Source organism: Ornithorhynchus anatinus, chromosome 7 (assembly GCF_004115215.2).
Source record: "Ornithorhynchus anatinus isolate Pmale09 chromosome 7, mOrnAna1.pri.v4, whole genome shotgun sequence".
NCBI lineage: Eukaryota > Metazoa > Chordata > Mammalia > Monotremata > Ornithorhynchidae > Ornithorhynchus > Ornithorhynchus anatinus.
Window position 1 is genome coordinate 20,932,090 of NC_041734.1, and position 25,975 is coordinate 20,958,064.

A 25,975-nucleotide genomic window follows, 5' to 3' on the forward strand; every position below is an offset into this window, starting at 1 on the left:
CAAGGGACAATTAGGTCCAGGCAGGGCAACAGTTTGAGCAAGGGACAATTAGGTGAGCGTGGGAGGGATGACGAGCACCCAAAGGGGAGGAACATCTTCTTTCCACAGATCTTTTCTACGTGCCCCTCGCTCCTGCTGCTCCGGGGAATGACATGCTTCCCCCTTTCCCAGTAAAGGTCATTCACTCATTCAACTGTATTTATTGCGCGCTCACTGTGTGCAGAGCACTGTACTGAGCGCTTGGAATGTACAATTCGGCAACACAGTCCCTGCCCATTGAGGGGCTTACAGTCTAATCGACAGTGCTTTGCACATAGTAAGCGCTTAACAAACATCTTTCCCTCTATGGAGGGCTTTCCCTGCCCCTCTCAATAAGGGGTGACCTTCTCATTCATTTCCCCCGTCCTCCCAACCGAGCTCAAAAGCTTTTCTTTCCCTGTCTCTTGGAGGTTGGCTTCTAATTTTGACCCTTCCCATTGACCTAGAAGACAAGCCTCCCCTCGTGTCCACTGGCCTCAATTCCGCTTCCTGTGGCTATGCCGATTTTGTTCAAGGCTTTTTATGTTTTTGAAAGGGCGTTTGTTAAGCACTAACCTCGTGCCAGGCACTGTACTCGGGCTTTTACACAGCTTTAAGCCAACTGGTCTTTCCTTCCACGTCTTCTTCCGTTCGGGGATATTTTCTTCTCGCATCCCTAATAGTTTTCCTAAGTGGAAGCTTTCCACTGTCTGGCAGAAGTTCTTTTTCAATGGGAACTTTTCTGTTATTTCCAAAGCCAAATTAATGCCGTGAGTTCCAAGAGGGATAGTAAAGCCATGGACCCACCGGTGACAGAAGCAAGGTGGCCTAGTAGAGAGAACATGGACCTGGGAGTCAGGCAGAGCTGGGTTCTGGTCCTGGCTCTGCTGTTTGTCAGCTGTGAGACCTTGGGAAAGTCGCTTCATTTCTCTGGGCCTCAGTTTCTTCATCTCTAAAATGGGGATGAAGACTGAGCCCCATGTGGGATAAGGACTGTGTCCAACCTGGCACACAGAACGTGCTTGACAAATACCATTAAAAAAATTGCATAATCTTTTATGCTGATGGTTTAGAGAGGCAAGGCTGATACTGTGCAATCGTATTGCACTTAGTAATAATAATAATTAGTAATAACAATGGTATTTATTACGCACTTCCTATGTGCCAAGCACTGTTCTAAGCGCTGGGGTAGATACAAGGTCATCAGGTCTACATGGGACTCACAGTCTTAATCCTCATTTTACAGATGAGGGAACTGAGGCACAGAGACGTGACTTGCCCAAGGTCACACAGCAGACAAGTGGCAAAGCCGGAATTGGAACCCATGACCTCTGACTCCCAAGCCCGGGCTCTTTCCACTAAGCCATGCTACTTCTAGTACAGTGCTCTGCACAAATAAACGTTCATTAAAAAAAAAATTGAATGAATCAACTCAGCTTCTAAACAAGCAACATGGCGGCAAGCCCACTGACCATTTTTATTTATTGCTGATTAGAGTAAGTTAAAGGAGCAAGATCCCAAACAAAAGAAGATTCCTCCCTAACATTTACTTCACTGGACATTTAAAAACCAGTGGAAAAGAGGTGAGGAAAAAAAAACAACCAGCGAAGCCTGCGGTCAAGGAGTAACTTGCTCATTTTAGGTTCCAGGTGCAATGGGCTGGTTCGACACAAACGCACCACGGACCACCGGAGAGTGGCTTCTTTGCTTTTTAATCTTTTAAAAACGGCACACGGATGCACAGCACACCGCGACGAGTGTCCCATGGCAATGGGCAGCCCCCGCCTTAAGGACCAGTTGGACGAGGGTGGGGGTGGGGTAGTCGATCAAACCGAAGATGTCCTCAACTCGGACACCCTCAGTTTGGTCTTCACTTCCCTTTCTCTCTGAGGGGTTTGAGCATTTCTTTTAAAGAAGAGCCCCGGCGAAACGGTTCTGGGATGCGGGGCCAGGCCGCCCAGCCCAAGGAACGCACAGTGCTTAGGCGAAAAAAGCCGACAAACGCCTCCCCGATTTGGTTATCTGTCACCATGGAAGAGGTCCTGGAGTGTACATATGCTCCTCTGGACCCATTTCTGATTCACTCTAATGTAACGGAAAAGACGAGGCTTTTTTATGATTCGCTCTAATGCGGCTTTTTTAAAGTTTCCTCAGCTTCACCTCAGAGGCCTGGCCGGCAGCGACAAACTAGCTCCTGACTTTCATTTTTAAATCGATTCAGACCAATTGGAGCGAATGGCGGGGCCCCATCTTGGGATCTGAGACCTGCAGAACCAGGCCGAACGTGCTCGGTTAGGGTTGTGGATTGTCAAATGAACAATTTGACAAGGGATGATCTGTGTTCTTGAGGGGTCACTCTCCTCCCTCCCCACAGTGATCGGCTCTGAGGAAGATCTCGCTGGGCCCGGGGCCCTGAGGGGTTGGGGGAGAAAAAGGTTGAGGATGTTAGCTGGTTTCCCTCTAATCTATTGGTGGGTGGGTGGGCGGACGGACGGACGGACGTTCAGGATGGTGCCGCCGTGGGAGTCGGGGCTGGTGGATTACAGTTCCCACCCAGCACGACGCTGGTTCTCCGAACGTGACCTCAGAAAGCTAGCTGCCACTGCGCTTGGCAGTGCTTCAGGGAATGATCAGCTAAACCTTATTAAATATAAATAATAAATGTGTAAAACACGGTAGGCTTACATTCTTGTCCAACCAAGTAATTTCAACGGGCTCTCGACCCTCTGGGTTTGATCCTGGTCACCCTGCGCTTAAAAAGTGTCGACACCAGCAGTTAATCAAATCGCCCCAAAGGGTTTTCACTGGGAGTTCTTGGGCATCGCCCTCAGAAAGCTCTTAATTGCTTCTTGGAACTTTCCTCGAGTTGGAATTTGTCTCGCACGCACGAAGGGCCTGCTTTGTCGGGGACGACTCTGAATCAGCCAGCTGGAGGACAGATCACTGATCGCTTCTACTTCTAAAAAAGGCCAGTTTCCCTTTAGCCGAACAGTCCAAATCAAAGGTCTGACTCTGCGTTCAAAGGGAATTTCACCTTTTCCTTGAGGGAGCCGGTTAAGGTTGTTTGGAAAAACCATCCGATCAATCAAACCGAGCCAAGCCCGCCGCAGAGCAGGGAGATCCTTTTTCTGAGGTGCGGTAGAGACTCGGCCACCTTTTCTTCGGGAAGTGGGAAGTACTCGGGGATCTCTACCATCAAAACATTTGTCCGGCATCATGCCGACGACAGCCCTCTTGAAATTACGATATTCTAATGCACTTGAAGGCCCAAGTTCGCCTGACCCTAAGACGAGAGGTAGTGACGTTCCACTCTCAGTGCCGAGCTAAAAAACCCTCACTCCAGGCATGTGGGTGTTCCCCGCCCCCCGCCCCCCAAAAAAAAGCAGACACAGAAGCACCAATGCACACACTTTCCGCTTTCCCTTCGCTCGGTCTGGCCAGTGGTCCGGCGTCACGGTGGCCGAGGGCAGTTGTGATTCGTCACTGCATCGAAAGAGGCAGTCAGAAGCAGCGAGGCCACCAGGGTGTCACTCGTCGTCCGTGGCCGGTGGGCCTCCGTCGTCCCTCTGGAAAGAAGCCGCTTTCCTCCCGTTCTTCTGGACGTGATCTTCGTTCATCTTCTCCAGCGCTTCAATCTGCAGGGGATAATGTCAGATTCAGGCCATCGGTCCCCTCGGTAAGTCAAGGGCCTCAGGAGAATGGATGTGGTTGGGTCTCGAGGGGCAGCCCGGGTTGTGGGTGACCAGCGACCACAGCCACGGCCCCCTGGGGGGGTGATAAGCAGTGTGGCCCAGTGGGTAGAGAAGGACCTAGGTTCTCATCCTGGCTCCACCGCTTCTCTGCTTTGGACAAGTCACTCTGGGCCTCAGTTAACTCATCTATCAAATGGGGATTAAGACTGTGAATCCCTTGTGGGACAGGGACTGTGTCCAACCTCATTTGCTTGTATCTACCCCAGTGCTTAGTAGAGTGCCTGGCACATAGTAAGCCTTTAATAAATACCTCAGTTTTTATTATCGACCTCCCACCCCGACGGCAGCATCGCAGCTCAGGGGCTGGGGCCCTTGGCCGTGGTCTCCCGGGTGCTGGAGTCCCTGAGTGTGCAGACCGTGAGCCCCAATTTGTGGAGAACCCCCTCCCCCCCCGCCCCTCCATGCCCAGGTTGGAGAATTTGACCATGAACCCCACTGGGCTGCTTCTGGGTCTCCCACTAGGGTGGCGGAGGCTGCGGCATGAGCCGCTTCTAGCCCCAAGGCAGTGACTGCCAGTACGTCCTCCTGCCTGTCTTTCATCGCCAGCCCCTCGCAGAAGCTCCTGGAAACAAACTGCTACGGGTCAGAGAAATGGGGCTTAATCTCTGGCCCCACCTGGTTTGCCGGGCGGCCCGGCTTGGGGAGCATGGAGCTCCAGAGGCCTTGGGGGGTAAATCGTCGTGGGCAGGGAAAGTGCCTGTTTACTGCTGTGCTGTACTCTCTCAGTAAGCCCTGCATACAGTAAGTGCTCAATAAATACGATGGAATGAGTGACAATGGACTTCGGGGAGGTTGCGACCAGCACGGGATGCTCAGCCCGGAACCCTTGGGAACCAGGCGGTTCCGGACGCGGAGGCCCCGATCCCAGGCTGTGGCGGGAAGTGTTCTCAGACTCTGCGTCACCCTCCCCGCCCCCGTCCCCGCAAAATGGAAGAGTCGGATCCAGCCGGATGATGGGGGACCAGGGCGACATTTTCCAGAATGCCCGGGAGGCTCCACGGGTTCCCAAAGCCACAGCGGGGTTCAGACAGGGCCTCCGGGAGTACAACGTGGACCTCTGGGGGCCCAGTCTCCCACAACCGGCCAGACATCGGCTAGAAGGTCTCAGGGGGCACCCCCAAAGCAGGGGAGGAGGCTGGACTCCAGCAGGCTCTCATGTCTACCCTTCCTCTTGGGGTGCGTGGTCCCTTTGACCTCAGCTGTCTGGGTCGTACACGCCCATTCCACGCATACCAAACCCCCGTGTCACCCTCCACACTACCTGCTCCCTAAAAACTAGGTCTCATTTTTCAATGGTAATTAATAATCATACTAATAATAATGGTATTTGTTAGGCGCTTACTAGATGCCAAGCACCACGTTAGACACAATATCATATCTGACCCAGCCCCTGCCTCATACAGGGTTCACGGTCTAATGAGAGAATGGGTACTTAATGCCCTCTGAGACCAGAAGCCCCATGTGACATGGGCTATATTTGATCTGCTAGCTCAGCATCTACCCCGGTGCTTAGTAAAGTGCTTGCTACACCGAAAGCCCTTAACAATTATTGTTATTATGATTATTCCCCATTTAATAGATGAGGAAACAGAGGCCCAGAGAAGTGAGGTGACTTGCCCAAGGTCACCGAGCAGGCAAATGGCGGAGCTGGGATTAGAAGCCAATTCTCCTGGCGTGGGCTCTTTCCATTAGGCTACGCTGTTTTTCTGACACAATTTAGAGTACAGATGTCGCGAAAATAAGGCACTTCAGGATGAGGCCCGGGCGGTTAATCCAGGGAGGGGAGAGTTTCTCCAGAACCTCTGCTCTTCTTCCTCCTCCTCCCATCCTGCTCCCGGGTCATACCATCGCTTGTGAAGGAAGCGGAAGAGAAGCTCAACTATGCCCAATCTGGGGACTTGTCAGCCCGTCTGCGACGAGGTTCGGGGCAACCTACCTCGGCGAGGAAGTCCACTTCGTTATCAGCTGCAATGTTGAGGCCAGAAACTGCGTTGAAGAGGTCTCGTTCACCCAGGGCTTCACTGACTCCTCCTCTCTGAAAGAACTACGGCCAGAACCGGCCAGAAGGCGGGGAGGAAGGCGGTCAGCCACGGCGTCACCCGGGTGCCAGGGGAAGCGTGCGGGTTCCCCTCAGAGAGGCCCCTGCCCCGAGAGACACGGTGATGGAGCCGAATCCCGATCCCCCCACAGCTGGGTCTGTCAGCTCTTTGTGGGCAAGGAATGTGTCTTTTTATCGTGCGGTGGTCCTCTCCCAAGCGCTTAGTAACTACCTGTGGTATTTCTTAAGCGCTTACTATGTGCCGGGCGCCGTACCAAGCACTGGGATGAATATAAGCAAAACGGGTTGGACACGGCTCCTGTCCCACGTGGGGCTCACAGTCTCGATCCTCGTTCTACAGATGAGGTAACTGAGGCACCGAGAAGTGAAGTGACTCGCCCGAGGTCACACAGCAGAGGAGTGGCGGGACTGGGATCAGAACCCATGACCTTATGACTTCCGGGCCCGTGTTCTATCCACTAGGCCGTGCTGCTTCTAGTACAGTGCCCTGCACGCAGTAAGCGCTCAATAAATACCACTGAATGAAGGCAGCTGGGGATCCCCGGGCTGGAAGCAGCCGGGATTCCGCTCTCCTCCGATTTCTGTGCCGTGGGAGAACAATTCCACTGCCCAAGAGGGCTTCCCCGTCGCTTTCCTCTAGAACGACCCCCCCTCCACCCGACCCCGCCATCAGCCCTGCCCCTACCCCATCGAGCCCGGGGTCCCACGGCCCCTACCTGGGCGACGTTCCTACAGTCTCGGAACAGGAACTCCAGGCCGTGGGGATGGGTGGGCTCCACAGACTGACTGACGTCGATCAACCAGACCTAGGCCGGAGGCGGACGTGAAGTGTGCTTATCCACCCTCCCCCTCGCCGGCCCAACGGCCCCCCGGGTTTACGAAAGGAATCCGGCTCACCTTCCCTGCATGCCACAGCATGTTGTATTCACTCAGGTCAGCGTGCACCAGGCTACACTCCTTATATAACTGCTGCATCATCTGGAAGAAGAGGACACGTCGCATCACTTCCCAAAAAAGGAGTTCGATCCCCCCCAGTGTGGAAACAACTAGATCTCAGGGCCCCGAGCACACGGAAAAGCCAGAAACTCCATTTCCGGACTACTGGGGGGCGATGGAAGCAACCGTTCAGGTTTCGTCTCATAAACCGACCAGCTCGGGATCATTCTTTGGCTGCTCCGAGAACACTCGATTCCAGCAATGAAAAGGATCCAACTCCCGCTATCCTACCGATACCCGTTTCCGAAATGTACTGGGAGACATTTAGCCCTCAGGGACCGGGACTCCTCGGGGAGATGAGGGAGGCAGAGAAGCAGCGTGGCTCAGTGGGAAGAGCACGGGCTGGGGACTCAGAGGTCATGGGTTCAAATCCCAGCTCCGCCTCTTGTCAGCTGTGACTTTGGGCAAGTCACTTAACTTCTCTGTGCCTCAGTCCCCTCAACTGTAAAATGGGGCTGAAGACCGTGAGCCCCACGTGGACAACCTGATGACCTTTTATCCTCCCCAGCGCTTAGAACAGTGCTTTGCACATAGTAAGCGCTTAACAAATGCCATCATTATTATTATTATTAATTCCAAAAAGGACATGACAGATTGGACCATATTGGTTTTTATGGTATTTGTTGAGCGTTTACTACGTGCCAGGCACTGTACTAAGCACTGGGATAGATACAAGTTAAGCAGGTTGGACTCAGTCCCTGTCCCACATGGGGTTCACAGTCTTCATCCCCATTTTACAGATGAGGGAGCTGAGGCCCAGAGAAGTGACGTGACTTGCCCAGAGTCAACCAGGAGACAAGTGGCGGAGCTGGGATTAGAACCCAGGTCCTTCTGATTCCCAGGCCTGTGCTCTAATAATAGTTTTTTTAAATGACGGTACTTGTTTGGCGTTTCTTATGTGCCAGGCACTGTACTAAGCGCTGGGATGGATACAAACTACTCAGGTTGGACCCAATCCCTGCTCCACCTGGGACTCACAGTCTTAATCCCCATTTTACAGATGAGGGTATTGGGGCCCAGAGAAGGGAAGTGACTTGCCCAAGGTCCCGCGGGATTAGAAGCCTCGTCGTTCTGACTCCCAGACCCGTGCTCTATCTACTAGGCCACCCTGCTTCTCTGCCCCAGGCCTGGTATCCCTGGACCTTCCTGAGTGTCAGCTCCTCAGTTAGAGTGGAATAATAATCAAGGTATTTGTTAAGTGCTTATTATGTGCCAAGCACTGTTCTAAGCGCTGGGGTAGATAAAAGGCAATTGAGTTGTCCCACGTGGGGCTCACAGTCCTTATCCCCATTTTACAGATGAGGTAACTAAGGCACAGAGAAATTAAGTGGCTTGCCCAAGGTCCCACAACAGACACGTGGTGGAGCCGGGATTAGAATCCAACATCCTCTGACTCTGACTGGAAGCTCCTTGAGAGCAGGGATCGAGTCTACCCACTGAATGTTACTCTCCCAAGCGCTCGGTCCAATGCTCTGCTTAAAGTAAGGGCTCGATAAATACCACCGATTGATGGATGGATCGATAATCCCACCTCTATGCCAAAGCACTCACCTAGCAACGCCAAGCCCATCTGCGGAATAAACCACCCTGGTCCATTTCCGACCCAAACCCCACCCCCCCCCCCCGTGGTTTGCGAGGCGGGGACCCCCCCCCCCCAAGTCTGCCGTCTTCTCTGCGGGGAATGCCCTCCTGACACGGGGCCCTGGGGTCACCCGGGGAAGCGCCCCGTGATGTGACGTTTCATCCCTCCCTTCCTCTGGTTCTCACCGCCCCTGCCACGGACTGGTCCCGTTCTCTGGTCTCTTAGGGTTTTTCCGTTTGCGGTACTGGGCAGGTGGTGCCGGGAGGAGGAAATGGTATTGTTAAGCCCTTACACTGTTCTAAGCACTGGGGTTAATCAGATTGGGCACAGTCCCTGTCCTACATGGGGCTCACGCTCTTCACCCCCATTTTACAGATGAGGTAACTGAGGTCCAGAAAAGTAAAGTGATTTGCCTAAGGTCACACGGCAGACATGTGACAGAACCGGGATTAGAACGCTGGTCCTCCTGACTCCCGGGCCCGTGCTCTATCCGCTAAGCCCCGGGGCCACACCAGGCTCTTCTTCATCTTATATAAATGGAAGACGCTAAAAGGATTCTCCTAAAGTCAAAGTTTAGGTTCCCAGGGTGTGAGAGACCGCAAACGGCAGTGGCGTCGAATGAACCTCATAGCAGTAAACAAGGTCAAAAGAGCCAAAAGTCCGATCCGGTCACCGCCTGCTAATCTCTTCCCGGCTCCGTTCGGTTCCGAGCTGGGAAGGATCTAGGTCCTTGGACGTTTCCTCGGTCGCTCCTGGGGCAGCGAGCTGCGCCCTGGGGCCCTGCCTCTTGCCCTCAGGATCTCGATGGGGAATGTTCTAGAACCCCCACGTCCTCTCTGGGGCAATGGGGCGTCCCTGGCCTCCAGCCCATTGTCCCCGTCCTACAGGCACTGGCTCATTGGTGGTGGTGGTGGGCGGGGACGGACGGACCTGCGTCCCTCCACGTGCCTTGGGCAACTTTCCGGTGAGAAACCTTTGAACTCTGGACCCTGAAAATGTAGCCAAGACGCCGGACACCGACCAAGGGACTCACAGCCCCCTCCCTCTCTGCTAAGCCCCGCAGGTCCTATTAGAACAACAGCCAGGTTACTAACCCGGGTAGACCGAGTCTGCCTGCCGCAGTGGACCCTCCCCAAGCCTCTGTACTTTCAGGGAAGTCCTATGAAAACCGCTACGACAAATCTAAGGCTACTCACGTGGAGAGTTTGATAATAGGCCTGCTTCATGTCTTCGCCGCCGAGCTTGACTTCCTTGAGTTTGGGAGCCGGGACTTGATCTTGACCGATAAAAGACATAACCAGGATGTGTTTCTTAAGCATCACGACTGTTGGACAAGGGATTCCGGCCTTCTGCATTCTGTCAAAAGATTGAAAGAAAAATCAAATTTTCAAGGCTGACAGTGGTGGAAGCGACACATTCATTTCCAAGCATCTTCCGTTCAACGCTTGCGATTTGGGGAGAAAGCCTTGATTTGAGGCAAGTTTTGTTAACAGTCTCACCTAACTATGCCGGTAGCGGTAGCTGCCGTGGAAAGGAAAATCAGGAAATGGCAAATTCAGAGTTGCCGAGGGTAAATACAATGAAAAGGTCTTGGCGAGACGTCGTGAAGACTTCCGGGATTTTTATTATTAACTTTTAAGACTGCTCAGAGAGCGGAACAGACTGATGAAAGTCAATAACCGTCTAAATTTGCAAAATATTTGTAAACCAGCTAAAAATCCCTCAGTAAAGGAAAACAGCTATTAAACCTGAGACTGCAAAATCTGAGGTGAACTACGGAAATCAAAAGTTGGACCCTCGCAGACAGAAAATTTTCCTGAAAAGTAAAAATAAGAAAGCATTTAGTTGACAAAATCTGCTGCAACTGGAAAGAGATCATTCAACCTGGCAGAAAGGAGCAGGAGGGGGGCCATGAGTGACAGTCTACACCATGGCCTAGAACTCGGGCCTGGAAGTCAGAAACACCTGGGTTCGAATCCTGGATCTGCCACTTTTTTGCTGTGTGAACTTGGGCAAGTCACTTCACTTCTCTGGGCCTCAGTGACCTCCTCTGCAAAATGGGAATTAGGACCGTGAGCCCCACGTGGGACAAGAACTGTGCCCAACTTGATTCGCTTCTATCTACCCTAGTGCTCAGAGCAGTGCTTGACACATATTAAGCGCTTAACAAATGCCACCGTCGTTATTATCATTATTCTGTGCCCCAGAGTTGTTCTTTGATAATAATAGTAATAATTATGGTTTTTGCTTAGTGCTTACTATGTGCCAGGCACTGTACTAAGCACTGGGATGGATACAGGCAGATCGGGTCGGACACAGTCCCTGTCCCAAGTGGGGCTCACCATCTCATTTTACAGATGAGGTAACTGAGGCACAAAGAAGTGCCGAAGGTCACACAGCAGACAAGGGGAGGAACCCATGACCTTCTGACTCCCAAGCCCGTACTCTATCGACTACACCACGCTCCTTCTCGCTACACCTTGCTGTTCATTCCAATGCTCCCACCGCTGCCTGCTCCCAAATGACCAAGGATGTGGGGACAATTTCCGGGTGCCTAGAGTTGAGGTGGTGGAGGCCGGAGCGGGTGGGAGGTCGGGAAAGCCACGAGCGGCGAGCCCCAGCGCGGGCCCGACATCTAGCCGGGCCCCAAGGGGGTGACGGGATGGGAGAGGCGCTCACAGCACCCCCAGAGAGCAGGTGGGACAAACGACGGCTTTCCGGGCCCGCACCAACGCGTCCGGGCACCTCGTCAGGTTGTGCATTTCTTTCTCGGCCCACATGCGGATGATCTTCCGGGGGTTCAGCTTGCTGAAGCGATCTTTAAAGCGGAAGTCGTCCTTGATGTATTTGTCCCGGTTCTTGAATTCGTTCAGGGTGGTCTTAAACACCTTGATGGCACACTCGGCGGGGACACCTTGCCCTTCCCCCTTCTCTTCCAGGCTACAGTGCGGGGGGAAAGGGGAAAGTCAAATCGGTCGGCTCCAAGTCGAGCCAATCTCAACGCAAGGCTGGGAGCCCCTCGGCTTTGGAGGAGAGCTTGTCAACCCCAAAAGTTGGGAACCGTGGAGCACCCCCTCTCTTTTTAGCGGGGAGCCAACACTGGTTTCCCTGCAGGTAAGGGACGCACAATCACAGCTTCCTCTTGACAGAGCCCAGAGCCGTTATGAAATCTACCGCTAAGCAGAGGACAAGTCTCACTTTCAGACCAAGCGTTTAGTACAGTACTCTGCGTACGGTAAGCATGCTCCATTAATACCACCGATTGCCAGACTGGCTGAAATAGAGGGCTGTTTGAAGGCAGGGAGACGAACCAGTTGAGCTCTACCGTCATTTAGAATTCTCTAAATGAAAGTCGGCGATGCCATTTCAAAAATCCCTCTGGGAGACCGATCTCCCAGATCGGAGATCTGCCCGGGGGGAACAGGTCCGGACCAGAGCATGAAGGGGAAGGGACATCGGGACAAGTCACCAGCGCTAACGGATCTGGGCCGCTAACCTTGCAGGAAAGGCGGTGGGGGGTCCCGGAGTGCGGCCCCACCTCCTCCAGGAACCTCCCGCTCGCCCCGGTCTCGCCTCCGGGGACTTTGCAACCCCGGCTCCCACCGGTCATCGGGAAAGCGGGGCCCTCACCCCGCCCCCCTCTTCCCTTGGCCAGAATCTGGGTCAGGCGGAGCTCCTAAGGCCTGATGCTGCCAGAGGGGAGGAGGAAGGGGGAGAGAGGACAAGGGAAGCGAGAGAGGCGGAGCCAAGCAGGGACACCCCTTTCTGCTATTTTCTTACAACGGGCCGTCAAATTGATTTACCTCCCTCCATATGCGTGAAAGACAACAGATTCTTTTCCTGTGCTGATGCAGCCCGTGATGGTCTCCAGCAGCCCGGAATTGACCATCTTGTACATGAGTAGGCGGGTTTTGGGATCCACTGCTTTTTCCTGTGTGTGAGAGAGAGTTAGAGAGAGAGAGAGCGCACGAGAAAGAGAGAGAGAGAGAGAGAGAGAGGATTACGGGAAAGGGACTGACCTGCCCAAACTAGTCTAGAATCAGTTTGCAAACCCAATCTCTGCCCAGCAGCTGGGCAGGGCTCTGCTTTAATAATAATAATTGTAGTATTTGTTAACCATTTACTATGCTCCAGGCACTGTACTGAGGCTGGGGTGGATTCAAGCAAATCAGGTTGGACACAGTCCCTGTCCCACATGGGGCTCGCACTCTGCGAGCCCAGCTTCAATCCCCCTTTCACAGATGAGGTAACTGAGGCCCAGAGACGTGTCGTGGCTTGTTCAAGGTGGCACAGCAGATACACGGCAGAGTCTCCAGGTCCTTCTGACTCCCAGGCCCGTGCTCTATCCATTAGGCCACGCTCCTTTTTCCCACTAGGTTGGGGGCAGCCCGGAGCTCCGGGGATTACGATATTTGCCATCCCCCCCCCGTCAGCCTTATCAGCACCCACGGACTCCCTGTGGAATTCAGACAGGCGCCACAGCAAAGTCTCAATCCACAGCAATCCTCGGTGGCATCACTCTTTAGCCAACAACAGAGCGACCTCTCGGTCTCTCCCTTTCCCGCAAGACTCATTCGTCGGCTGGTCTGAAAAGGTGTGAGCAGGGAATGAAATCGCAAGCCAGTTCAGCCACCTGAGCCCCTCCTCCCCTCCTCCGCCCGTCCCTTCGGAATCACTCAGGAAATGCACATGCGTTCCTTTCTGGGGAGGCGTAGGAGAACTACTGCAAAGCCTCGGTCTTTAGACCAGGAAAGAATTCTGAGCTCAGAAGAGCGGGCGAGACGGAGAGAGGACGTGAAGGCAAACGGTCCACCGGGCCCCCGCCCGACGTACGGCGGTGGAATGCTCCTTCTTCTCGTGCAGCCGGGCGCTGCGACGCTCCTCGGAATAAGCGTGCTGCTTCAGAGCGTTGAACACCTGGTTGGGCAGCTTTAAATCCATTCCGATCCCATCTCCCACCTGGAAGCCGGGGGCAAACTGCCAAAAGAAAGACGAGGTCAACCGGCGTTGCTTCTGACTGTTTTTCCGACACCAGAGAGAAATTAGAAGCCGTCCGGGCCGCAGCTAAACCCACCGATTCTGTAGCTTGGGAAGGATGTATCATTGGCGTTTCGGAATTTGTTAAGCCCTTAGTACGTACTGAGCGCTGCCCTAAGCGCTGGGGTTGGGGACGATTTAACGAGGTCAGACACGGTCCCTGCCCCTAGGACTCACAGTCTAATGGGGGACGGAGAACAGGCATTGACCCCCCATTTTCCAGATGGCGAAACTGAGGCACAGAGAAGTTAAGTGACTTGCCAGGGATTAGAACCTAGGTCTTCTGCCTGCCAGACCCGCGCTCTTCCCACTTAGCCACGCTGCTCCTCACGTACGCCACCAAGTTCAAAAGGACAACAGAACATTTTGCTGAGAAGTGGCAAACCATTAGTTCCACATGGATACGTCCAGCGGAAAGTTAACCGATATATGGAAAAAAAAAAAAAAATGATGCTGCCCAAACCAGAAAATTTGGAGTCTTCTATCCATGTAATTTATTTGCTTTAAATCCCAGTTGTGTTTTCACTGGTATTTGCTAAGCATTTATGGCATGCTGAAGCATTTGGGAGCGTGCGCTACAACAGAGTTGGCAAACACGATCCCTGCCCTCGATATTGACTGCGGTACCTGTTAAGCGCTTCCTCTGTGCCAAGCACTGTACTAAGCGCTGGGGGAGAGATAGGTTAATCGGGTTCCCCGTGGGGCTCCCAGAGAAAGTGGGAGAGAGGGCGCTACAATCTAGTGAGGGAGGCCTTTCCGTTTTCAGCCGGTGGCTTACGTGTTCCATGCGAGCTGTGTTCTTTCTCCCACACACCACTTCATCGTGCTTGGTGGTGATGTCCTTTCCTTTTCCAATAAAGCCCTTTCTGGGAATAGGGACCGGTTTAGCTACGAAGGATCAGAAGGAGGAAAACGAATCAGAGACGGTGAAGGGGAACGAACGCCCTCAATCTCTTCAGCCTCTTCCCAGTCGCCGCGGCCAACCCGGATGGGGGCCGGCCGGCGTTAGACCCACCTCCGAGCTTTAGCATTTCAAGGGCCTCGGGAAAATTCGCAACCGAGAGCGGCCAGTCGTGGTCTCGCCCACGGCCGCTGAGACCCCAAAAGAAGCGAGGGGACCTCTGACCGAGGTACCTTCTCTGTACGGGTCGTCGGAGGTGTCCTGCCAATCCACTTCGTCTTCCGAGCTGTCGCTGTCTTCGTACGGATGGACCTTGCGGTAGTTCTCAAAGGAGATGGAGACTTGGGAAACAAAAACGGGGCCCGGCGTTAGACTTCGGAAGCTCGGAGAGAGGAGCGGGCCCCGCGGGGCGGTAGCGTCCCGACTGAGGTTGGCGGTACCTTTGCTGTCGCCGTTGAATTTCTTCTCTTCCCTCCAAAGCTGGGCGTCGTATTCTCTGTCGAACTCCATCTGCAGCATCTGAGCCAGCATTAGGTCGCTGGAAGTGTCGATGTTATCCCCGGTGATGAAGGGTCCTTTGGCGACGCTATTCAAAGGGAGACGGCGTGAACCGGACGGCCCCGCCCGAGCGAGAGCCCAAATCCCAGCCGGAAGGGTGGCCGGCCCCCGCCGACCCCGAGCCCTTAACGCTTCAGAGCGTGAACGCGTTCCGCGGCGGCATTAGAACCCGGAGCCGCTTCAACTTACGTCACAACTTTAGGGAAAGTGGCGCTTTCCTCTTCCAACTGCAGCTCTTTGGCCAACTGCTCGCTCATGACATCGGCCAGGGAACAGGACATGGTTGCATTCTGGGGGGTGCCCCAGGGACACTGCAGCGTCAGAGAGGATTGAAGCGGCTTAATGCGATTCTAACGTTTGCATTTTGAGGCTCCGTCTGCCTTCGCGTTCGGCCGGCCCCGACGGGGTGGGCTGAGACCGGAACGGCTGGTCAAACGTCTAGTCCCTTCCCGGCGCTTAGAACAGTGCCCGACACATAGTAAGCGCTTAACAGATACCATTAACAACAACATTTTATTCTTCCGCACCCAGGTCTTTTACCTGTACATCTTGCCGTCACCTCAAACTCAACATGTCCGGAACTGAACTCCACCTCCAACCCCAACCCGCTCCCTCGCCCCGGCTTTCGCATCACTGGACACGCCACCACCCTCCTCCCCGCCCCACAAGCCCTCGACTTTGGTATGATCCTTGACCCGTGGCTCTCTTTCCGTCCGCGTATTCGGGCAGGCACCGAATCTTGTCAGTTCTATCTTCGAACGGCTCCCAAAGATCAGCCCCGTCTCCTTCCGAACAGCCACGACTCTGGGCCAGGCATCTGTCGAATGGTGTCTCGACCACGGCGTCGGCCTCCTCGCTGACCTCCCTGCCTCCGGCCGCTTTCCCTTCTAGTCCATACTCAACTCTGCCACCCAGATCCTCAAGAACCTCCAGTGGTTGCCCACCCACCTCCGCCTCAAACAGAAACTCCTTAGCGTCGGCTATACAGCACTCGATCACCTCGCCCCCTCCTACCTTATCCCCCCGATTTCCTGCTACCACTCAGCCCACCCTCTGCCCCTCTAATGCCAATCTACCCCCCGGACCTCGATCTGATCTATCGCGCCGCCGACCCCTCACCCACGTCCTGCAACTCCCCGTCTTTCCCTCTCCCCGCCTTCGAAACCGGATTAAAATTACATCTCCTCCAAACGGCCTTCCCCGACTAAGCCTTCGTTTCCTTTTCTCCCGCTTCCCTCTGCCTCGCTCTTGAACTTGGACAGAATTTATGTCCAGATCCACAATTTAATCGATTTAGAGTCTGTCTCCCCCCGGTAAGCTTCTTGTGGGCAGGGAACGTGTCTACCAACTCTGTTTTACTGTACTCTCTTAAGCACTTTTGCACACAGTAAGAGCTCAGTAAATAAGATTGATTGATCTTTCTGCGCACGTTTCCCCACCTCTCAAAAGCAGCCAAGAGTTGCGCATTCCTCTCTGTACCAAGCAGAAATTCCTCATCATTAGCTTTAAGGCCCTCAGTTCTCTCCCCTCTACTTAACCTCCCTAACCCGGCTCCTCTCCCGCCACAATCGAGCCAGCCCACTTTGCTCCTCTAATAGCCACCTACTTATTGTGCCTTGCTCTCGTCCTCGATCCCTTGCTCACCTCTCTGGCCTTGAACTCCCTCCCCCTTCATAGCCAAGCAAACACTACTCTCCATCCGTTTTTTTCTTTTATGTTATTTGTTGAGCACTTAGTATAAGCCAGGCACCGTACTAAGCGCTGGGGTAGACCCAACCTAATCAGGTTGGACGCAGTTCACGTCCCACACGGGGCTCACGGTCTTAATCCCCATTTTACAGATGAGGTAACCGAGGCCCAGAGAAGTGAAATGACTTGCCCAAGGTCACACAGCAGACAAGAGGCAGAGCGGGGATCTGTCCGACTCCCAGGCCCACGCTCTATCCACTGGGCCGCACTGCTACTTAAACTAATCTGCGGGAAGTCTTCCCTGATTAATCTGTCACCTCCCCTCCACGTCACCTCTGCACCCGAATCCTCATCCGGTAAGCGACCACTTGCTCACCCCACTGCCCTCCCACGGCCCTTACGTTTAGTTGCGTCTTCTAATCTATTTTAGCGTCTGTCTCCACGGCTAGATTGTAAGCTCCTCCCATGCCACAGTCGTGTCTGAGTGCTCGGGACGCGCTCGGCTCAAAATAAGCGCTCAAGAAACTCTGCTGAAGACCGGCCACTTCTCTTCCAGACTTCAAAGCCCTTCGGAAATCACATCCCCTCTCGATGTGGGTGGGGAATGTCCCCTCCCAAGCGCTTAATACAGCGTCACCCGCCCGGTAAGGACTCGATAAACACGAATGAATAAAGGGCTTTCCCTGGTTAACCTTTTTATTCCCTCCCTGCGACTCTGTCCTCCTACTGACGCTCCAACACTTTTGTGTTGTGAGTAGAGTAAGCACTCAATAAATGCTATTGTTTGGTCGACTGACTGACCGGAAGGGAAAGCGAGGGAGGGCAACCACCCGGCTGTTGGGGCCCTGGGCCCCGACGTGACCCGCTCTGGCCCTCGCTGGGCTCCTGTGACCACTGTGACCGGCGCCCCGGTGGTTCCTCTTCTGCCCCTGGGGAACGAGTGTCGGCCGCACGGCCACGGGGCAATGGCCTCGCGTCCGGGCTGGAGGGAGACAGTGTGGCCTAACGGATAGAGCGCCAGCCCGGGAGTCAGAAGGCCCTGGGTTCTAATCCTGGCTCTGCCACTTGTCTGCTGCGAGACCTCGGGCAAGTCACATCCCCTCCCCTCAGCACTGGGCTCATTTGTCTATATTTTTATTACCCTATTTATTTTGCTAATGAGGTGTACATCCCCTTGATTCTATTTACTGTGATTAAGTTGTCTTGTTTTTGTCCGTCTGTCTGCCCCGATTAGACTGTGAGCCCGTCAATGGGCAGGGATGGTCTCTGTTACCGAATTGTACATTTCAAGCACTTAGTACAGTGCTCTGCACATAGTAAGCGCTCAGTAAATACTATTGAATCCCTCCTCCGAGCCTCGGTACTGTAAAATGGGAATGAAGTCTGTGAGCCCCATGTGGGAGTCACCCACCTGATCACCTAGTATCAGCATTTAGAACAGCGCCCGACACACAGCAAACACTTCCTAAATACCACAATTATTATTACTAGTGGATAGAGCCCGGGGCCCGGGAGTCAGCAGGACCTGGGTTCTAATCCCAGCTCTGCTACTCGTCTGCTGCGTGACCTCGGGCAAGCCTCTTCACTTCTCTGGGCCTCAGTTCCCCCGTCTGTAAAACGGAGATGAAGGCTGTGAGCCTCAAGTGGGACAGGGCCCGGGTCCAACCTGATGGTCTTGCACCTACCCCGGCGCTTCGTCCGGTGCCCGGCACATAATAGGCCCTTGACGACGAAACGGTGGGGTTCCACGATGCTCGGGTGATCTCGGAACCCTGCAGACGGTGAACCAGGAGGGACGAGGGGTGTTCTGTAAGCCCAACTCCTCCAAGAGGCCTTCCCTGCCTCAGCCCTCCTTGCCTCTTCCCCATTACCTTCTGGGTCGCCCTGACTTGCTTCCTTTATTCATCCCCACCGCGACTTATGTCCACATCTGTCATTTATCTCTACTCTTCTATTTAGTGCTATTGTTTTAATGAGATGTCCATCCCCTTAATTCTATTTATGCTATTGTCTCTGTCCGTCTCCCCCGATTAGACTGGGAGCCCGTCAATGGGCAGGGACTGTATCTGCTGCCGATTTGTACATTCCAAGCGCTCACTACAGTGCTCTGCGCATAGTAAGCGCTCAATAAATACTATCGAATGAATGAAATACTGTTTGCCTCCCCTTCTAAACTGTCAGCTCCTCGTGGGCAAGGAATGTGTCAGTCACATTGATATTCTGTCCTCTCCCAAGCGCTTCATTCAGTGCTCCGCACACAGTAGTAAGCGCTCAATAAATACGATTGAAGACGAGGGTGTTCTGTAGCCCCATCTCCTCCAAGAAGCCTTCCCTGCCTCAGCCCTCCTTGCCTCTTCCCCGTTATCTTCCGGATCGCCCTGACTCGCTCCCTTGATGCATCTCCACCCCTCAAGCACTTACGTCCACATCTGTCATTTATCTGTACTGACGTCTGCCTTCCCTTCTAGACCGTCAGCTCCTTGTGGGCAGGGAATGAGTCAGGTATATTGCTTAGTGGGAAGAGCCCGGGCTTGGGAGTCAGGGGTCGTGGGTTCTAATCCCGGCTCCGCCCCTTGTCTGCTGCGGGGCCTTGGGTAAATCACTTCACTGGGCCTCAGTTCCCTCATCTGGGCAATGGGGATGAGGCCGGCGAGCCCCGTGTGGGACAACCTGATCACCTTGAACCTCCCCCAGTGCTTAGAACAGTGCTTGCCGCATAGTAAGCGCTTAACAGATACCCCCCATTATTACCATTGGGTCCTCTCCCAAGCGCTTAGGACAGTGCTTACCACGTAGTGAGCGCTGAACAAATACCCCCATGACTATTAGCAGCGGGTCCTCTCCCGAACGCTTAGGACAGTGCTTACCACGTAGTGAGCCTTAACAAATACCCCCATGATCACTAGTAGTGGGTCCTCTCCCGAGCGCTTAGATCAGTGCTTACCACGTAGTGAGCGCTTAACAAACACCCCCATGACTATTAGCAGTGGGTCCTCTCCCGAGCGCTTAGGACAGTGCTGTGCACAGAGTAAGCGCTCAGGAAATAGGATGGAGTAGAAGAAGCAATGGGGGATGGGGGGAGGGAAGGGATGGGGGATGAGGGGACGGGGAGGATGGGGGGATGGGGGGTGGGGAGGATGGGGGGAGGGGGAGGATGGGGGGATGAGGGGAAGGGGAGGATGGGGAGATGGGGGGAGGGGAGGATGGGGGGATGAGGGGGATGGGGGGATGGGGGGGAGGGGGAGGATGGGGGGATGAGGGGAAGGGAAGGATGGGGGGAGGATGAGAGAGGATGGGGGGAGAGGATGGGGGGAGGATGGGGGGATGAGAGAAATGGGGGGATGAGGGGAAGGGGAGGATGGGGGGAGGATGAGAGAGGATGGGGGGAGAGGATGGGGGGAGGATGGGGGGATGAGAGAAATGGGGGGATGAGGGGAAGGGGAGGATGCGGGGAGGATGAGAGAGGATGGGGGGAGAGGATGGGGGGAGGATGGGGGGATGAGAGAAATGGGGGGATGAGAGAAATGGGGGGATGAGGGGAAGGGGAGGATGCGGGGAGGGGAGGAGGGGGGAAGGGAGGAGGGGGGAGGGGAGGAGGGAGGAGGGGGGAAGGGAGGAGGGGGAGGGGAGGAGGGGGGAGGGGAGGAGGGGGGAGGGGACGAGGAGGGGAGGGGAGGAGGGGGGAGGGAGGAGGGGAGAGGGGAGGAGGAGGGGAGGGGAGGAGGAGGGGAGGGGAGGAGGGGAGAGGGGAGGAGGGGAGGAGGGGAGAGGGGAGGAGGGGAGGAGGGGAGGAGGGGAGGAGGGGAGCAGGGGGGAGGGTCTGGGTGTTCCGGGGGCCCCGTGGGCGCCGCTCACCTTGCCGGTCCAGGCTGGAGGGGCCCCCGGGTCGGGAGAGGCCGCCAGGGCGCCCCGCTCCATGTTCCCCGGGCGGCGGCGGCGGCGGCGGCGGCGGCCGGAGGCGGCCCAGGCCCAGGCCCAGGCCCCGCCCCCGCCCCCGCCCCGAACGGGACACTTCCTCTTCCGCCCGGACTTGGGGAGCGAAGGCTTCCCATTGGCCGGCCGGAGCCACACTTCCGCCGTCGTCACGACGCCCCCCGCGCCTAAGCCAATGGCCTTCGGCTTCCCGCTCGGAGCCTGCGCAGTCCGCGGCCCCCGGCCCTCGCCTTGTTTATTCCTCCACCGGAGGGGGCGGGGCGGAAGTGAATTCATTCATTCATTCATTCATTCATTCATTCATTCATTCATTCATTCATTCATTCATTCATTCATTCATTCATTCATTCATTCATTCATTCATTCGTTCGTTCGTTCGTTCGTTCGTGCGTTCGTGCGTTCGTGCGTTCGTGCGTTCGTGCGTTCGTATTTATTGAGCGCTTACTCTGGGCAGAGCACTGGACTAATAATGATAATAATGTTGGTATTCATTAAGCGCTTACTATATGCAAAGCACTGTTCTAAGCGCTGGGGGCGGGGGATGGAAAGTGATCAGGTTGTCTGTCCCTCGTGGGGTTCCCAGTCTTCATCCCCATTTTACAGATGAGGTCACTGAGGTCCAGAGAAGTTAATGATAATGATAGTATTTGCTAAGCGCTTACTCTGTGCAAAGCACTGTTCTAAGCGCTTGGGGTGGCGGGGGGGGGGGAGCAGCGTGGCTCAGTGTAACGAGTTCGGGCTTGGCACTCAGAGGTCATGGGTTCGAATCCCGCCTCTGCCACTTGACAGCTGACTGTGGGCAAGTCACTTCACTTCTCTGGGCCTCAGTTCCCTCATCTACCAAGTGGGGATTAACTGGGAGCCTCACGTGGGACGACCTGATGACCCTGGATCTCCCCCAGCGCTTAGAACAGTGCTCTGCACAGAGGAAGCGCTTAACAAATACCGACATTATTATTATTAGAAAGTGATCAGGTTGTCCCTCATGGGGCTCCCAGTCTTCATCCCCATTTTACAGATGAGGTCACTGAGGCCCAGAGAAGTTAATACTAGTGAGGATAATGTTGGTATTTGTTAAGCGCTTACTATGTGCAAAACACTGATCTAAGCGCCGGGTGGGGGTAGGGAAGCAGCGTGGCTCAGTGGAAAGAGCCTGGGCGTGGGAGGCACAGGTGGCGTGTTCGAATCCCGCCTCTGCCACTTGACAGCTGTGCGACTGGGAGCAAGTCATTTCACTTTTCTGTGCCTCAGTTTCCTCATCTGTAAAATGGGGATGAAGACTGTGAGCCTCACGTGGGACAACCTGAACACCTTGTATCCCTCCAGTGCTTAGAACGGCGCTCTGCACAGAGTAAGCGCCTAACAAATACCAACATCATTATTATTATTATTCTTAGAAAGTGATCAGGTTGTCCCTCGTGAGGCTCACAGTCTTCATCCCCATTTTACAGACGAGGTCACTGAGGCCCAGAGATGTTAATAATAATGATGATAGTGTTGGTATTTGTTAAGCGCTGGGGTAGATAGAGGGGGATCAGGTTGTCCCACGTGGGGCTCACAGTTTTCATCCCCATTTTCCAGATGAGGGAACTGAGGCACGGAGAAGGGAAGTCACTTGCCCACAGTCACACAGCTGGCAAGCGGCGGAGTTGGAATTCGAACCCATGACCTCCGACTCCCAAGCCCGGGCTCTTTCCGCTGAGCCGCGCTGCTTCTCTAAGCGCTCGGCCTAAGCGCTTGGAATGGACAGTTGGGCAACAGACAGAGACCATCCCTGCCCGAGGACCGGCTCACGGTCTCATCGGGGGAGACGGATGGCAGAGCAAAACAAAACGGAACGAAACAAAAAAAAAAAAACAAAACAACGTAGACGCGATAGATAGAATGACGGGGATGGACACCTCATTAACGAAATAAATAGGGTAATAAAAAATCTATACAAATGAGCACCGAGCTGAGGGGAAGGGGGAGGAGCAGAGGGAAAAGGGGGAGCTCGGTCTGGGAAGGCCTCTTGGAGGAGGTGAGCTCTCGGTAGGATGCAAATGAATTCATTCAATAGTATTTATTGAGCGCTCACTCTGTGCAGAGCACCGGACTAAGCGCTTGGAATGCCACTTGTCAGCTGTGTGGCTGTGGGCAAGTCACTTAACCTCTCTGTGCCTCAGGGACCTCACCTGTAAAATGGGGATGAAGAGACTGTGAGCCTCACGTGGGGCGACCTGATGACCCTGCGTCTCCCCCAGCGCTTAGAACAGTGCTCGGCACAGAGGAAGCGCTTAACAAACACCAACATTATTATTATTATTATTAATGTACAATTGGGCAACAGATCATCCCCTGCCCAATGAGGGGCTCACGGTCGCATCGGGGGAGACAGGAGGCAGAGCAAAACGGAAGGAAACAAAAGCGAGACAACATTATCGCGATAAATAGAATCAAGGGGAGGTACACCTCGTTATCAAAATAAATAGGGTAATAAAAAATATATATATACAAAGGAGCACAGTGCTGAGGGGAAGGGAGAGGAGCAGAGGGTGGAGGGGGAGCTCAGTCTGGGAAGGCCTCTTGGTGGAGGTGAGCTCTCAGTAGGATGAAGATAATAATAATAATAATAATAATAATGTCGGTAATTGTTAAGCGCTCACTATGTGCAGAGCACTGTTCTAAGCGCCGGGGGAGATGTAGGGTTCGAATCCCGGCTCTGCCCCTTGTCAGCTGGGTGACCTTGGGCAAGTCACTTCACTTCTCTGCGCCTCAGTTACCTCATCTGGAAAATGGGGATTAACTGTGAACCTCACGTGGGACGGCCTGATGACCCTGTTTCCCCCCCCCCCCCCCAGCGCTTAGAACAGTGCTCTGCACATAGTAAGCGCTTAACGAATACCAACATTATTATACAGGGGGATGGGGTTGTCCCACGTGAGGCTCCCAGTCTTCATCCCCATTTTACAGTTGAGGGAACTGAGGCCCAGAGAAGTGAAGCGACTTGCCCACGGTCACACAGCTGACAAGAAAATCAATTCATTCATTCAATACTATTTATTGAGGGCCTACTATGCTCAGAGCACTGTACTAAGCGCTTGGAATGTACAGTTCGGCAACAGATAGAGACAATCCCTGCCCAACGACGGGCTCACGGTCTAAACGAAGCGGCGCGGCTCAGTGGCAAGAGCCCGGGCTTGGGAGTCAGAGGTGGTGGGTTCCAATCCTCCCTCCGCCACTTGTCAGCTGGGTGACCTTGGGCCAGTCACTTCACTTCTCTGGGCCTCGGTTCCCTCGTTTGGAAAATGGGGAGGGAGGCCAGGAGCCCCATGGGGGACCACCTCATTACCAGCGTTTAGAAACAGTGCTTGGCACATAGTAAGCGCTTAACAAATACCGTCATTATTATGATTTGCCACTTGTCAGCTGTGTGACCTTGGGCAGGTCACTTCACTTCTCTGGGCCTCAGTTCCCTCATCTGTAAAATGGGGATGAAGACAGGGAGCCTCACGTGAGGCAACCTGATGACCCTGTCTCTCCCTTAGCGTTTAGAACAGTGCTCTGCCCATAGTAAGCGCTCAACAAATACCGTCATTATTATGATTTGCCACTTGTCAGCTGTGTGACCTTGGGCAGGTCACTTCACTTCTCTGGGCCTCAGTTCCCCCATCTGTAAAATGGGGATGAAGACAGGGAGCCTCACGTGAGGCAACCTGATGACCCTGCCTCTCCCCTAGCGCTTAGAACAGTGCTCTGCCCAGAGTAAGCGCTCAACAAATACCATCGTTATTATGATTTGCCACTTGTCAGCTGTGTGACACTTCACTTTTCTGTGCCTCAGTTTTCTCATCTGTAAAATGGGGATGAAGACTGGGAGCCTCCCATGGGACAACCTGATCACCTTGTATCCCTCCAGCGCTTAGAACGGCGCTCTGCACAGAGTAAGCGCTTAGCAAATGCCATGATGATTATTATTACTATTACGGGCAGCAGGCGGAGTGCTTTGCGGGGGGAGGGGGGGAGGGGGGAGGGGGGCTGCCACGGGCTCCGGCCCCTTTAAGAGTCGCCCCGCCCCCTCGGCGCCCCCGCCCCTCCCCCTCCGCTCCCCCGCCATTGGTGGGGCGGGGCCACGTGTCGGTGGGCGGGGCCCGGGCTGCGGGCCGCTGGGCGCCGCCTTCGCCGCCGGGGGGCGCTGCCCCGCCCGCCCGCCCCGTTGGGCCCCCGCCGCCCCGCCGCCCGCCCCGAGGCCTCCCATGCCCTGGCCCAGGCCGCCCGCCGGCCTCGCCTTCTGCGCCTGCCACCTGGCGGCACACCTCACCAACAAGGTGCCCTCCCCTCCCCCCTCTTCCTCTTCTCCCCCCTTTCCCCTCCAGCCCTCTTCTTCCCTTCTCCCCCCAACCCTCTTCTTCCCCTTCCGCTTTCCCCTTCCCCCCAGCTCTCCTCCTCCTCTTCCCCCTCCAGCCCTCTTCTTCCCCTTCCTCTTCCCCAGCCTTCCTCTTCTTCTTCCTCGCAGCCTTCCTCTTCTTCCTCCCAGCTCTCCTCTTCCCCCTCCTGCCCTCTTCTTCCCCTTCCTCATCCCTAGCCCTCCTCTTCTCCCTCCCCAGTCCCCCCTTCCCCTCCCCAGCCCCCCCTTTTCCCCTCCCCAGCCCCCCTTCCTCTCCCCAGCCCTCCTCTTTCCCCCTCCAGCCCTCCTCTTCTCCCAGTCTTCCTCTTCCTCCTCTTCCCCCAGCTCTCCTCTTTCCCCCAGCTCTCCCCTTCCCTCTGCAACCCTCATGTCTTCCTCATCCCCCCAGCACTTTTCCTTCTCCAGCCCAGTCCTTCCCTCCCTCCTCCTCCTCCTCCTCCCGCTCCCTCCCTCCGCCACCTCGTACTAAGTTTTGCACCAACCGTTTTAGTTTGTATGAAGTAGTGTGTGTTTTTTGTGAAACAGCCGTGGGTGTGTTTCCTGGGGGAAACCAGCTCCCCCCCCCCCCCCCCCCCCAACCTAGCCCCCTTGGGCTAACCGTGCAGAGCCTAATCCCTCATACAGCTATTTTCAGCGATATATTTTTTCATTGCTGGGGCTTTGAGTGGCGGTTCATCCTGTTCTCTTGCATCTAGCTCTTTAAAGCCATTTCGGGTGAATTTATCTCGGGAAGTAGAACCGGTGGATTTCAGAAGGTGTCTCCAACTCTGTTGCACTGTACTCCCCCAAGCACTTAGTAGAGTGCTCTGGACACAGGAAGAGCTCAATAAATACCACTGATTGATTGATTGATTGATTTCAGACTCTCCACTGGCGATTTCCCTCTTTTCTTTCCAGTTCTCTTTGCATGCTACTCTTTGGCCTTTCCAAATTCATCTCCTTACTGAACTGATGTTGTTTCGCCTGTCTGCTATCTCTCTCCGCACACGGAACCCCCTCTTCCACTCAGATCTCTCCACCGTGCCCCTCCCCACCTTTCAGTCATTGTATTTATGGAGCGCTT

At 54.6% G+C, this 25,975-nt stretch overlaps 2 protein-coding genes across 4 annotated transcripts in view; one reads left to right on the forward strand and one right to left on the reverse strand.

Annotated features, from left to right (window-relative positions):
* Window positions 1-1,459: 1,459 nt before the first annotated feature.
* On the reverse strand, window positions 1,460-20,547 carry RIOK3 (RIO kinase 3). 2 transcript variants are annotated; one of them, XM_029068885.2, is made up of 13 exons: window positions 20,448-20,547; window positions 15,093-15,214; window positions 14,786-14,931; window positions 14,579-14,686; window positions 14,223-14,332; window positions 13,241-13,384; window positions 12,211-12,338; window positions 11,153-11,347; window positions 9,604-9,763; window positions 6,727-6,807; window positions 6,546-6,635; window positions 5,707-5,814; window positions 1,460-3,653 (listed from the first exon to the last, which is right to left on the reverse strand). In XM_029068885.2, the coding sequence occupies exons 1-13, from the start codon at window positions 20,508-20,510 to the stop codon at window positions 3,546-3,548; spliced, it is 1,563 nt and encodes a 520-aa protein (XP_028924718.1). In that variant the 5' UTR covers window positions 20,511-20,547; the 3' UTR covers window positions 1,460-3,545. The 2 variants fall into 2 exon arrangements, with proteins under 2 accessions (XP_028924718.1, XP_028924717.1); XM_029068884.2 differs by lacking the exon at window positions 20,448-20,547 and adding an exon at window positions 18,278-18,468.
* A 4,193-nt stretch (window positions 20,548-24,740) lies between these two features.
* Window positions 24,741-25,975, forward strand: part of TMEM241 (transmembrane protein 241) — a 28,580-nt gene continuing 27,345 nt past the window's right edge. For both annotated transcript variants that reach the window (XM_029069200.1, XM_029069201.2), the window contains exon 1: window positions 24,741-24,832. In XM_029069200.1, coding sequence (XP_028925033.1) covers window positions 24,761-24,832 — 72 coding nt within the window. In that variant the 5' untranslated portion in view covers window positions 24,741-24,760. The remainder of the gene's footprint in view (window positions 24,833-25,975) is intronic.

Coding starts and splice junctions, on each gene's coding strand:
- RIOK3 (XM_029068884.2), bottom strand. CDS start 18,460: ATGGGGAAGAGGCAAGGAGGGCTGAGGCAGGGAAGGCCTCTTGGAGGA. Junction 14,333..14,578: donor CGACGACCCGTACAGAGAAG/GTACCTCGGTCA, acceptor GATCCTTCGTAG/CTAAACCGGTCCCTATTCCC. Junction 9,764..11,152: donor GAAATGCACAACCTGACGAG/GTGCCCGGACGC, acceptor ATCTTTTGACAG/AATGCAGAAGGCCGGAATCC.